The sequence below is a fragment of the Sus scrofa genome, chromosome 12, assembly GCF_000003025.6.
Source record: "Sus scrofa isolate TJ Tabasco breed Duroc chromosome 12, Sscrofa11.1, whole genome shotgun sequence".
Lineage (NCBI taxonomy): Eukaryota > Metazoa > Chordata > Mammalia > Artiodactyla > Suidae > Sus > Sus scrofa.
The window spans coordinates 27,233,532-27,246,073 of record NC_010454.4 but is presented as its reverse complement, the minus strand read 5'-3'; the positions used below and the strand labels follow the sequence as shown (position 1 = coordinate 27,246,073).

At 38.0% G+C, this 12,542-nt stretch overlaps 1 protein-coding gene across 20 annotated transcripts in view; it reads left to right on the top strand.

Moving 5' to 3' along the window:
* The window catches only part of SPAG9 (sperm associated antigen 9), a 144,961-nt gene that overhangs the window by 124,264 nt on the left and 8,155 nt on the right, over nt 1-12,542 (top strand). For 10 of the 20 annotated variants that reach the window (XM_021067194.1, XM_021067204.1, XM_021067198.1 and 7 more), the window contains 8 exons: nt 638-763; nt 2,031-2,111; nt 2,790-2,857; nt 5,662-5,810; nt 6,879-7,050; nt 9,319-9,432; nt 10,895-10,933; nt 11,850-12,026. In XM_021067194.1, coding sequence (XP_020922853.1) covers nt 638-763; nt 2,031-2,111; nt 2,790-2,857; nt 5,662-5,810; nt 6,879-7,050; nt 9,319-9,432; nt 10,895-10,933; nt 11,850-12,026 — 926 coding nt within the window. The remainder of the gene's footprint in view (nt 1-637; nt 764-2,030; nt 2,112-2,789; nt 2,858-5,661; nt 5,811-6,878; nt 7,051-9,318; nt 9,433-10,894; nt 10,934-11,849; nt 12,027-12,542) is intronic. The other 10 variants (XM_021067203.1, XM_021067206.1, XM_021067200.1 and 7 more) reach the window with 1 other exon arrangement.

Sequence of the window (12,542 nt, the reverse complement as noted above, 5' to 3'; positions counted from 1 at the left end):
TAGTCTGGATATTAACTGCTATATTTCATCACTGTGTCTTAACTCCCTTAATCTGTACCTTGGACCTCCTGGTATGTTAATGTTACTTATAGTACAATTGCTGAAATACATATATTTCATTCATTCTTTCTTTCTTTTTTTTTTTTTTTTTTGGTCTTTTTAGGGCCGAACCTGTGACCTATGGAGGTTTCAGGCTAGGGTTCCAGTCGGAGCTACAGCCGCCGGCCTAAACCACAGCCACAGTAACTTGAGATCCGAGCTGCGTCTGCAAACTACACCACAGCTCACAGCAACGCCAGATCCTTAACACACTGAGGGAGGCCAGAAATCGAACCCTTGTCCCCGTGGATGCTAGTCAGATTCGTTTCTGCTGAGCCATGCTGGGAACCCCCTCATTCTTTCTCTCTCTCTCTCTCCCTCTCTCTCCCTTTCCCCTCCCCTCCCCATTGCCTTGCTTTTTTCCTTTTCCTTTCCTTTCCCTCTCTTTCTTTCTTTTTGAAATATTTATTTAACTTTGGCTTTACTGAAATTTTAGTGTTCAGTTGTTTATTTTTTTTAACTGTAAATTAAAATGCAAAAATGATCAATCCTAACTAAACATATTCAGATTTTTTTCCTTTTGTCCCATTTTTTCCAGTAATGACTCAGATGCATATAAAGATCAAATATCAGTATTGCCAAATGAACAAGACCTGGTGAGGGAAGAAGCCCAGAAAATGAGTAGCCTTTTACCAACTATGTGGCTCGGAGCTCAGAATGGCTGGTGGGTGCCAACTCCTTTAATGTTAGAAGTCTTTAGTCTTTCATTTTTGCTTGTGAAGTGAAATTTGTATATACAAATACAAACAAAAAGTTCCTATTAAACCAAAGAATTTTATATATACCCAATTTTGAGGTTATGTTGCAGCTACCTCATAAAGTGGACTTGGATTGGTTCTGAATAGTAAACTATCTGTCACAGAATGTGCCTTTTCTATAATATTCTTGGAAAAAGAGGTAAATAAAACTTGAAAATCTGGGTGATCTAGAAATAGGAGATCCTGACCAACAAAAGACAATTACTGTTGCATAGAAGGTTTATATAGGCTGGAGTGTGTTCAGGGAATAGTAGGGATTAAAGCAATCTCTTTGGCTGCAAAAAGGCCCAATTTTAAGCATAACTTCCTATTTGAGTTACTTCCTAACTTCCTATTAGAGTTACTAGGAAAACCAAGACAAATCACAGTCCAAAAGCTTAGGAGATGAAAATGAATATTATATGGTTTGTTTACTTTGCAGTAGTGTGGGGAATCTTACAGAATTGTGCTTTTCCAAAGGTTAAGCAGGGTCGCTAGTGCATCTTTTCCATGGAGGGCTAATACTAAAAAATGAAGGTTTGGCACACTTTTTCTGTGCAGGGTCAGATAAGAAATATGTTCAGCTTTATGGCCATGTGATCTTTGTAGCAACTTCGCTGTTGTGATGCAAAAGCAGCCATTGTACTGACAATACGGAAGTGAACTAGTGTGGCCATGTTCCAATAATAATACTTTATTTATGAGTGCTGAATTCCATATAAATCTTACATGTCATGAAATACTCTCCTTTTTATTTTTTCCCAAACATTGGAAAAATGTGAAGACCATTTTGAGCTTGCAGACTATACTAAAAACAGGTAGATGTCTGGATTTGGCCTACAGGCTTTAGTTTATCACTCCTTGATATAAACCACTCTGACATCAGAAAGTTATAGCTCAGTTTAGTAGAAAAGTAAGATTATTTTTTAAAAAGGTTTATAGCCAAGGATTCTGATGGGATAACCCGAAACTACCTAACCATGTATTAGTTCTGGCTTTTCATTCTTCATATGTTTGTTTGCTTAAGCCACTTATTTCTCTGCCTTAGGCCTGGTCTTACCCTCTTTGTTGTTTTTCCCTAAAATTTTTATGTTATTCTTCTTTTCCTCCTGAAGGAACTTTATGTCCTTTATTAGATATAAGCAACTACTTGATGTTCTCTATGCCTTACCAGTCTTGATTTTGTTCTTACAGTTTGTATGTCCATTCATCTGTAGCCCAGTGGAGGAAATGTCTCCATTCTATTAAACTTAAAGATTCGATTCTCAGTATTGTGTAAGTTTTATTTTAGAAATTCTTCCTTTTTAAAAGATATATTTTGGTATAAACTAGATATTAAGCTTAACATTTACTTCATGACTAAATCAGTGTCCCTATTTTTTAAACCCTCTGTATGAGTGAGATTGAAACTCTAGCTAGAAAGTAAACCAGAGAACTTTAAGTAGAAGAAAAAACTTGCCGAATTGATTCCTCAACATACTGAAAGTTCTTTAGTATTTTGGGAGAGAAAACTATTAATACTCAGGAATTTATATCTGTTTTAGAATGTTCTTTATACTTTATGTTGATTGGAGCATTTGTTTACTAGTCCTTTACTATATGTTGACCAACAAAAGTCAGTTTGTCTTTTAAGTTCAAAGAGCTGACTCTGTTAGTTCTTCTCAAGGTGTGTGTCTCTGGTCTGTGGACCTTGTCCTGACAGTCTGCAGTGAGGGGAGGAACTTGGGCTAGAAAGTGAAACAACTGAGTCACCACATAGGCTTTGCATTTAGTTCAGCTAACATTTTCGTAGCAAGACTTTCTCAATGAAGCAAAGAGTGTGTTCATTTAGGTTCTCGTGTAAGTTGCTCATGCGTCACGGATTGGCCTTCTGAGAACCTCTGAACTAGTTTGGTAGCATGTGATGTCGTATTCCTGAATAAAGAGTCCTAAAATTCCCTTTCCTGTTTGCAGACATGTGAAAGGAATTGTGTTAGTGGCCCTGGCTGATGGTACCCTTGCAATCTTTCACAGAGGAGTTGGTGAGTTATTATGAATATGTAACACATGCACTAATTTGTTACTTTGCAAGAGCATTTTGAAGCATATTGGCTTCTTGTGTTTTAAAGAAATGATACTTAATAGGAGAAAGAATAAAAGTTTAAACTGAATACTAACCGTGTATGCCATCAGTGACTATGTGAGTGCTTGCTGGAGGCATACATTAGTAATAGTATACTTCAGTGAAAATCTGTTTACCATAGTAAGTAAATAGTCCTCATGGTCCTCTTATTTTATTTATTTTTTCCTTCTTTTTTACAGCCACACCTGCGGCATGAACAAGTTCCTGCAGGCTAGTGGTCGAACCAGAGCTACAGCTGCCAGCCTATGCCACAGCCACAGCAATGCCCCACCCAAGCCACATCTGCGACCTGTGCCACAGCTTGTGGCAACGCCAGATCCTAAACTCACTGAGAGAGGCCAGAGATCGAACCTGCATCCTCATGGATACTAGTCAGGTTCTAAACCTGCTGACCCACTGCAGGAACTCCCATGGTCCTCTTATATAATATCCTATGGAGGCATTTGTTTTTTATTTCTATACTTAATAGGGAGACATTTAGTGAGAGGATATGTTTTCTCCAGTATTTTATTTTTTTTTTTTTTTTTTTTTTTTTTTTTTTTTTTTTTTTTTGTTTTGTATTTTTCTCTGCACATATGGAGGTTAGCTAGGGTTGATCGACTATAGCCCCCCCCCCCACCGCTCCGAGCCCCTCCCCACCACCTCCGCACGCCATCTTAGCCCTGGCAGGCAGGACCCCCCCTCATGTTCCTATCGGATTCGTTCCCTGCCACGATAACTCCTCCAGTATTTTAAATATAATTTGGATCCACTTACATTTGGGATGTTTTTTGAAAGAATTTATGATTGGGTAAGGGTTAATTATTTTCATGTCACTTTATTTATATTCTTCCCCTTAAACCAGTGTTTCTACCATCTGCAGGCAGAGGGTTGGTGGTGTCAGAATACCACCTTGAGTGAATTAAAGGAAATGAACATGTAACTCCTTGGTACATATATCAACCAAAAGTATACCCCATTTCCTACTATGAGATGGGTAGGTCAGGAAAATATTATAAAAACATAGATACAAGGCTTTTCCCAAAGTCTCATGTCCTTTGGGGCCTCAAGAAATGTGAGGTAGATGATACTAAGGTGCCTAGAGATTGCTGATTAATGACTCGAAAACAAACAGGCCTCTGTTTTTCCTTGTTCAGGCCCTTTATCGAAAACAAACAGAGGCCTCTCTTTTACCTTGTTCAGGTCCTTTACAGATTTTATATGAGTTTAATCCTCACAATAACTTATGAGGAAAATTCTATTGTCATCTTCTTTTGTTTTCCACCTTCTTTCTATAGATGAGGAAACTGAGGCAAAGTATTTTAATCACTTCTTCGTGGTCACTCAACTAGTGAGTAGAAGATCCTGGAAAAAATGGAATAATAAATATTCTAGTAAACTGAATCTTAAAATATATCGGATAAGCAATGAGATCCTGCTGTATAGCACAGGGAACTATATCTGGTCACTTGTGATGGAACATGATGGAGGATAACGTGAGAAAGAGAATATATATATGTATATATGTGTGACTGGGTCACTTTGCTGTACAGTAGAAATTGACAGAACACTGTAAATCAACCATAATGGGAAAAATAAAAATCATTAAAAAAAGTATATTGAACAAGACAAAAACATTTAATAAGGATAAACGTAAAGACACACATTTGGGTTCCTAAGAGTAGATGCAGGAGATATGCCTTAAAGAGTGTGATTACTTGAAGGTTGACATCAAACTCAAAACAAGTTAGTTAACATCCTGTGCCTTAGAGAAATTAGTGTGCAGAGCAGAGCTGGCAGTAATCCTGCTCCACTCTGGTAGAAAGACAACATTAAATGGACCTGGACAAAGCAGAATTAGGGTGAAGGTGTGGTGTGTACGAAACACATGCTGAAGAAGCTTGGTTTTGAAAGGAGAAAACATAATACAGTGGTTGAATCAGAGCTGCAGGTGCCAGCCTGTGCCACAGCTGAACAACTTCAGTGAAAGAAATACGTACAAATGAGAACCAACCACTGGAAGCTTACTTTGCTTCCAGTGAAGCAGTAGCTTCCAGTGAAGCAGTAGCAGTGAATTGGGACTGCATTTATTCTGTACTTCCATTGGGCAAAACTGTAGACTAATGAGTGATTACATACAAGGAGTCAAGACTTGAGCTAGGTATGGGGGATATTTTTCAAACACTTATGGCTTTCTTAAAATGGAACAGCTGGTTTGTGAGGCAGTATGTTTTCTTTCACTGAAGTTGTTCAAGCAAAGTAAGCTTCCAGTGGTTGGTTCTCAATGGTATTTCTACCATTGCTAAAATTATAGTATGTATAATTTCTAAAGTGTCAGCAGTAAGTTGCCCTTGACTTCTCCCCACCAGAATACATCAAAATGCAAATGAGCAAGAGAGATGTTATACCCAAAATAACCTTAAATCCATTCTAATTCATAAAATATTATTTTAAACAGATAACTTATGAATGATTTATCACATCACTGCTGTTGAGAGCATAAGGGGTGACAGGTTAGGCTAGATAACCTTTGAGGTCTCTTCCAACTTTGCCTTTTATATAATAAGAGAATTTAACCTCTGCAAATAAAGATATACTGAATACATGGTATTTGAGAGTGTTTCATCAATAAATTTAATTACACACCCAAATAGAATGTTTCTTGAGTTAAAATTGGGTAAAAGGTGGTATGCGTAACCTAATAATCTATTTCTTATTTTAAAGATGGGCAGTGGGATTTGTCAAACTATCACTTGTTAGATCTTGGACGACCTCACCATTCCATTCGATGCATGACTGTGGTACATGACAAAGTGTGGTGTGGCTATAGGAACAAAATTTATGTGGTTCAGCCAAAGGCCATGAAGATAGAGGCAAGTTAACTCATGTGTTCTGTACATGTTGAATCTGTGTTATCTGAAGACCCTAAGACTAATAATTTTCAGCTTCTTTAGAAATTGTTTTCTGAATCTATGTGTTTTAGGGTACTTCACTGTTACAGAGAATGACTTCTCAGCTTTCTGTGTTGCTTTACCTCTGTTGCCGCTTTTGACTATTATGGTGGGAAGTACTTTTTTTTAAAACGAGGGTGAATTCACACATAAATGTCTGCATGTGTGTCTGAGCATCCATAGATGCATACATGTATTATTTGAATACGTGATTCTTGAAATGTTTAGTTATGTATCTGCTGTTTGGGAGGAGGACTCCCAAGTCTCCCCCACTACTACATGTGTATCCAGACTGAGGAATAATATCACAGCGCAAATTTGTTGTAAAAACAAAAAAACCTCTTTAGTATTATTTTCTTAGACAAAAGTTTTGCCACAATACATTAATTTCTTCTAATTTTTTTTTTTTTTAAAGAACAGTTGGAACTTTTTAAGGTGTAAGTTCTGCTCCCTTTGTCTCAAATCCTGTTCCCAACCTTAAAAGTTCCAAATTTAAACATTTGGTGTTTATTTTTCAGATGTATTCCTTACATGCAGAGATAGACACACCCACACTCTCACCGCCCCCACACACAGCATTGTTGTGTATGTCTAATTTTGTACATATGTATTTTGTTTAATTATCTTATTCCATGTATTTCTCTGAAGTCCTGAGATCAAATTCAGTCTTTTTGTTAAGAACACTGGTATGTGATATGAATGTGCCAGTGTTGCTTTCAGAAGTTGATATCCCACACGATGTTAGAATCCGACATCCTTTAGTGCTTCTTCGTTTTGTTTTGCAGTCTAGGATAATAACAATTGTGTATATAAGAGTAAACAATATTTACTATTTCTAATTTAACAGAGGCTCCTCTTTTAATATATAGTCTTCCAAATTATTGTACAAATTAAATTAGCACAGTTTTTAAACGTTTCTACGTAATAGAAATAACCTAATAAAAAATCCTAAATAATAAAAATAACATTGTGATTGAACAATTTTCCTAGAAATCATTTGATGCACACCCTAGGAAGGAGAGCCAAGTGCGGCAGCTTGCGTGGGTGGGTGATGGTGTGTGGGTCTCCATTCGTTTGGATTCTACACTCCGCCTGTATCATGCTCACACTTACCAACATCTGCAGGATGTGGACATTGAGCCTTATGTAAGCAAAATGCTAGGTAAGCTTCCAAAGCATTTTATCTTTGTCAATCATAAACCATCCGAAAATGATTTGTTGGTTGGTTGGTTGGTTTTTATCTTTTTATTTTTTTAATTATTATTATTTTTTTTAATTAATTAATTTTTTTTAGGGCTGCACCCGTGGCATAGTTCCCAGGCTAGGGGTCAAATTGGAGCTGCAGCTGCAGGCCAATGCCACCGCCACAGCAACACCAGATCTGAGCCATGTCTGTGATCTACATGGCAATGCTAGATCCTTAACCCACTGAGCGAGGCCAGGGATCAAACCCACGTCCATCCTCATTGATACTAGTTGGGTTTGTCACCACTGAGGCATTACAGGAACTCCCTGGTTTATTCTTAAATGGTCCTACATGCTGGGTAGAACCACTGAATAAGTTGTCTCAGGAATAGTGATCTCTTATCACTGAAAGTGTCAGGCAGATGCTCCATCTACCCTGTGGTACTTGACAGAAACTTGGGATCATTTTTGACTTCTTTCTTGTTCCTCACACCTAATCCCTCACTAGGAACCGTCAAGTCTTCCTCCCAAATATCTTACATCAGTTATGTCTTTATCTCTCCCACTGTTCCTCTAGGCCAGGTCACCATCCTTTCTCCCCTAGATGACCATGAGCCTCTTGACTGTCTCCCTGTCTCCACTCCAGCTGATCTTCTGCGTAATAACCAGTGTGCCCATAGCACCGTGACATACCTCTACTTATATAATGCCAGCCACTTTTAGAATATTCTTGTCCTTAGGTGAGATGACATTTTGTGACATTATCAGAAGAACTTTAAAGGTCTGGACCACTCTCCTCACTCACTCTGTTCTGCCTACACTGACCTAAACTCAACAAGTCCTTTACTGTTTCAAGGCCTTCACATGTGCTATATCCTCATGTGTGCTGAGCCGTTTTTAATCCCTTTTTACTTGGCTTTCAGGTCATGGCTTATGTGTCACATCCGGAAGAGACCTTTCCTAATCTCCCAGTTTGATCTAGGTCCTCTCATACTTTTTCTACATTGGCTTATTACTGTGGTTATACCAATATTATACTGTCTCTCTCCTCCATAAAACTTAAGCCGTATGAAGGTCAGGGGATTATCTCTGGCTTGTTCCTTGCAGTATCCTTAGCACACAGTTCACTGCTACGTGACTCTTAGGGATGTTGTAAATGATTTCTTTATCAAGAGAGGTTGAACTGCATTGGTGGTTTTTAACCTTTTTATGGTTGTCACCTTTAAAAAACATGATAGCCATGCCTCTCCCTAGAATATACACATAGACACTAATTCCAGAAATATACTTTGACCATAGGTTAAAGATTGCTAGCTTAGACTAACACTGTGATTCTATGATCATATTCTCATTTCTAGTCAGTAGGATTTACGAGTAACTAAATGCTGTTTGCATTTTTTTTTCTCCTCCTCCTTTTCTTTTTAGGGCCACATCTGGGGCTTACGGAAGTGCCCAGGCTCGGGGTCACATCAGACCTGCAGCTGCCAGGCTACACCACAGCCACAGCACCACCAGAACCAAGCCACATCTGTGACTTACACTGCAGCTTGCACCAACCCCAGATCCTTAACCCACTGAGCTACAACAGGAACACTGCTGTTTGTCTTAAATCTATTAGCTTTTAATAATTTTGCCTCTCAAATTCGTGAAAATAAGATCAATTTAAAAATTCCCTTAAAATAAAAACATGCATTCATACTCCCTAAATTATGTGCGTATGGTATCCTAAAATTTAGGATTAGATCTGCTTTAGACCCAAATATGTAAACAAGGAAAGAGTATGGGTTTTGTTAGCAAAGATTGTTTCTTACTTATGCAGAGAAATTTAAGGCAATCTAGAACTTTCTCAGCTTGTGGAAGGACATTTGATTTCCCCAATCTAAGTAAACTGCTTTTGTTGAGGGTTTTTTTGTTTTGTTTTGTGTTTTGATTTGGTTTGGTTTGGTTAGTTGGATTTGCAGCTTCTTAAATAAATACTAATCATGCTTCCAGGTGCACAGTATCTTCCTTCTGAAAGATAATGTAATGCCAGCCACTTTTGGAATTTTTTTCCATTAACCATAAATTGTCAGATAGATGATAATAGCAAATGAGAGTTAGCCTTGATTGGTGTTCACCTTCAGGAAACATCCACCTAACTCTGATTACATGTCCTCTCTATTAATCCAGTACTCTGATGGACTTGGAACTTAAAACATCATCTGCTCTGGTTTTTCAATAAAATGTTTTTCCTTCCACTGTATAGGTACTGGAAAACTGGGCTTCTCTTTTGTGAGGATCACAGCTCTTATGGTGTCTTGCAATCGTTTGTGGGTGGGGACAGGAAACGGTGTCATTATCTCCATCCCACTGACGGAGAGTAAGTATGTTTTTAGCTGACTTTCACAGTGCAGTTAGGAGTTACAGGGAATAGTCAAGTCTGGAATTCAGGTGGAAGGAATTGTTTAGTTATTGGCAAATCTGTGGTAATTCAGAAAGTGAAGTGGATGGCAAAGATCTATTGTCCCTTCACTCTTTCTATGAAATTTATAAACTCTAGCAAATGTATCATTTACAGTTAAAAGTTTTTCATGGCGAGAAATTTTTTTCTCATTTTAGGAACCCCAGTCCTATTTCATCTTTTAAATAATGGTCAAAGTCCATTTTTCTTCCAGCTTTATTATACCAGTATCCAAAAACATTACCTAACTAGGAATATCCTAGGTTTTTGTATCTCTGTAGCAGTTAGTTTAGGATATTCCATGTGGCTTAAGGGTTATGAGAAAAATTTCTTAGGACCTCCTAGCAAACCTTTCCTATGTTGGAGACAAGCATCTATACTGTATTTGAAAAGATTGTGAACAAAATGTACATTGTATGTTTTTTATATTGTACTCCATTATTATTTTTATGAACAAAATGTACATTGTATGTTTTCCATATTGTGTTCCATTACATTGATCATTCATTAAATAAGTTTTTGTGTTGCAAAATTCATGGGCAGGGAATGGTTCTTCCAAGTCCATAAAATAAGTTAATAAACAAACACCTTAGAATTTTCAGGGGAAAGGAGGAGGACTGGATGGTGGTATGTCTGGAGCCTTTTTAAAGAACCCAAATTCTTAATCCCAGCTGTTCTTCTACAATTACTTATAAATCTGCATGTTTAGACCACTTCTTATGTCCTAAGAGATTCCAGGTTCCCCAGAGTTCATTTCAGTTCTTTGTAGAGCTTCATTTTAGCATAATTATTTGCAAAGAAATTTTTTTTTTGCGTGGGGGTGGGGGGCCCTTTTTAGGACTGCACCTGCAGCATATGGAAGTTCCCAAGCTAGGGCTCAAATTGGAGCCGTAGCCACTGGTCTACACCACAGCCACAGCAACATGGGATCCGAGCCATCTCTGTGACCTACGCTACAGCTTGCAGCAATGCTGGTTCCTTAACCCACTAAGCAAGACTAGGGATGGAACCCACATCCTCATGGATACCTACCTGGCACAGTGGGAACTCCAGCACTGCATTTTTTAAAGAAAAGGGGGAAATAGTAGCATTTAGGAAATATTCCCCAATAAGTTCTTATTTGGTGAAATTGCTTTATAATTAAGAAAAGCAGGAAATAAAATTTACTCAAATCCTTTTTGAGCAGAGATATTCTTTAGAGGCTTTGGTAAGAACTGTGTGTGTTTCTTGGTATTATACCAAGTTGGATTTTGTTAATTTAGGTAGGAGCTTTGAGCTCCTGGGTTGCCAGATAGAAGATGCTGAGAGTGGGGCTCATAGTAATCCTTCTCCTCCCTGTCATGCACCTCTCCATGTCCCCTTTCCTCCTCTCTCACTTTAGCCGTAATCCTCCACCAGGGACGTTTACTGGGGCTGAGGGGTAAGTGCAGATCCTGAACCACACTCTTCCCGGCTTCTCATGGCCACCGTGAGGCCATTCTCACGTCTCTAGATACCCTCTTGAATGTTCCTAAATGTCATCCACTTGCAGTCACTGCATTGCAGCAGGTGTTTTTTTGTTTTTGTTTTTTTAATATTTGTTACATGGCCACCAAACTACTGCTCAGCAGCTTAGTCTATTTATCCTCTTTTGTTGCAGCTGAACTTTTCTTTCAGACTTTGTTTTCCCTCCAATAAAAACACAAAACATCTCTGAAAACTGTCATTAATCTACATTGTTTACTCTTGTTATCGATCATGTTACTTTCATTCACTTACTGGCCCATGGAATGGGGATGTTTTGTGAGTCTGCTCATTCTAAAATAATTCAGCAAACCATTAGTCTGGTGTAAATAAAAACTACTCTATTGTACTGGCTGGATCTTTTTAAGTACAGCTTTTACCACCCTTCAAGTGAGATATTCTGACCACAGGGGAGAAAAAAAATCAGAAGATAAACTATAAAAATTTTACTTGAAAATATACCTATTCACTTTAAGCTATATACCCAGTTAGTTTTCTAAAATGAGGATTTTAAAACAAAAGAGACATACCTAAGAAATCTGTTTTCTTTTGTTAACTAAAGTGATTTTAAAAAATTAATAGGGTGTTTTAAAAGTAAATTTAGTTATTGCTAGACTGGCAAAATCCCCCACTCCATTTACTGAGATACTTAAAAATAACTAGCATGCTATATATCTCTTTTTTCCAGCTTTGTCTTGAATTGGCATCGCTGCCCTTGTTTTATCTCAACTGGCTGTAGCTTTTAGATAATATCATAAGGATTAACCAGTAACGTCTTGTATCATTACTGTTTTCTAGAGGGAAATATTTGGTGTTTGGTTTTTCTGTTGCAGCAAATAAAACCTCAGGAGCATCGGGAAATCGCCCTGGAAGTGTCATCCGAGTATATGGTGATGAAAACAGTGATAAAGTGACACCAGGGACATTCATACCCTATTGTTCAATGGCACATGCACAACTTTGCTTCCATGGGCACCGGGATGCTGTGAAATTCTTTGTGGCAGTTCCAGGTGAGTTATTCTAATGAGAAGTTGCATGTCCAGCTGACCCTTGAACAATAAGCATCTGAATTGCACGGATCCACTTATACATGGATTTTTTTCAGTAGTAAACACTTAAGTACTACACGACCTGAATGTGGAGGGCTGGCTACTAATTACACTCAGAGTTTTGTACCCCAACCCCCGAGTTGTTCAAGGGTCAAATGTCTGTTCCTCTTCCTAGTCCAATACTAAATACTGAAACTACAGATGATTCCAATATGATGCATGAAATGTTCTGTACTGGAGGTATGAATAAAGTACTGTAGGAATACTTTACTGAAGCTTTTTTGGGACTCTCTTCTCTACCCTAAAGCAAACTTGATTTTTATTTAAGAGACTTCTTTACTTTTGAAAATCAATGATACTATTTTGTCACTGCAGGATACCAAAATGATTTTGGCTTCATAAGGGAGATATCTAGAAAGAAGCCCCTATCATCAAGGCTGTATTCAGGAAGAGATGGAGATTGTGCTCTGGTAGTTT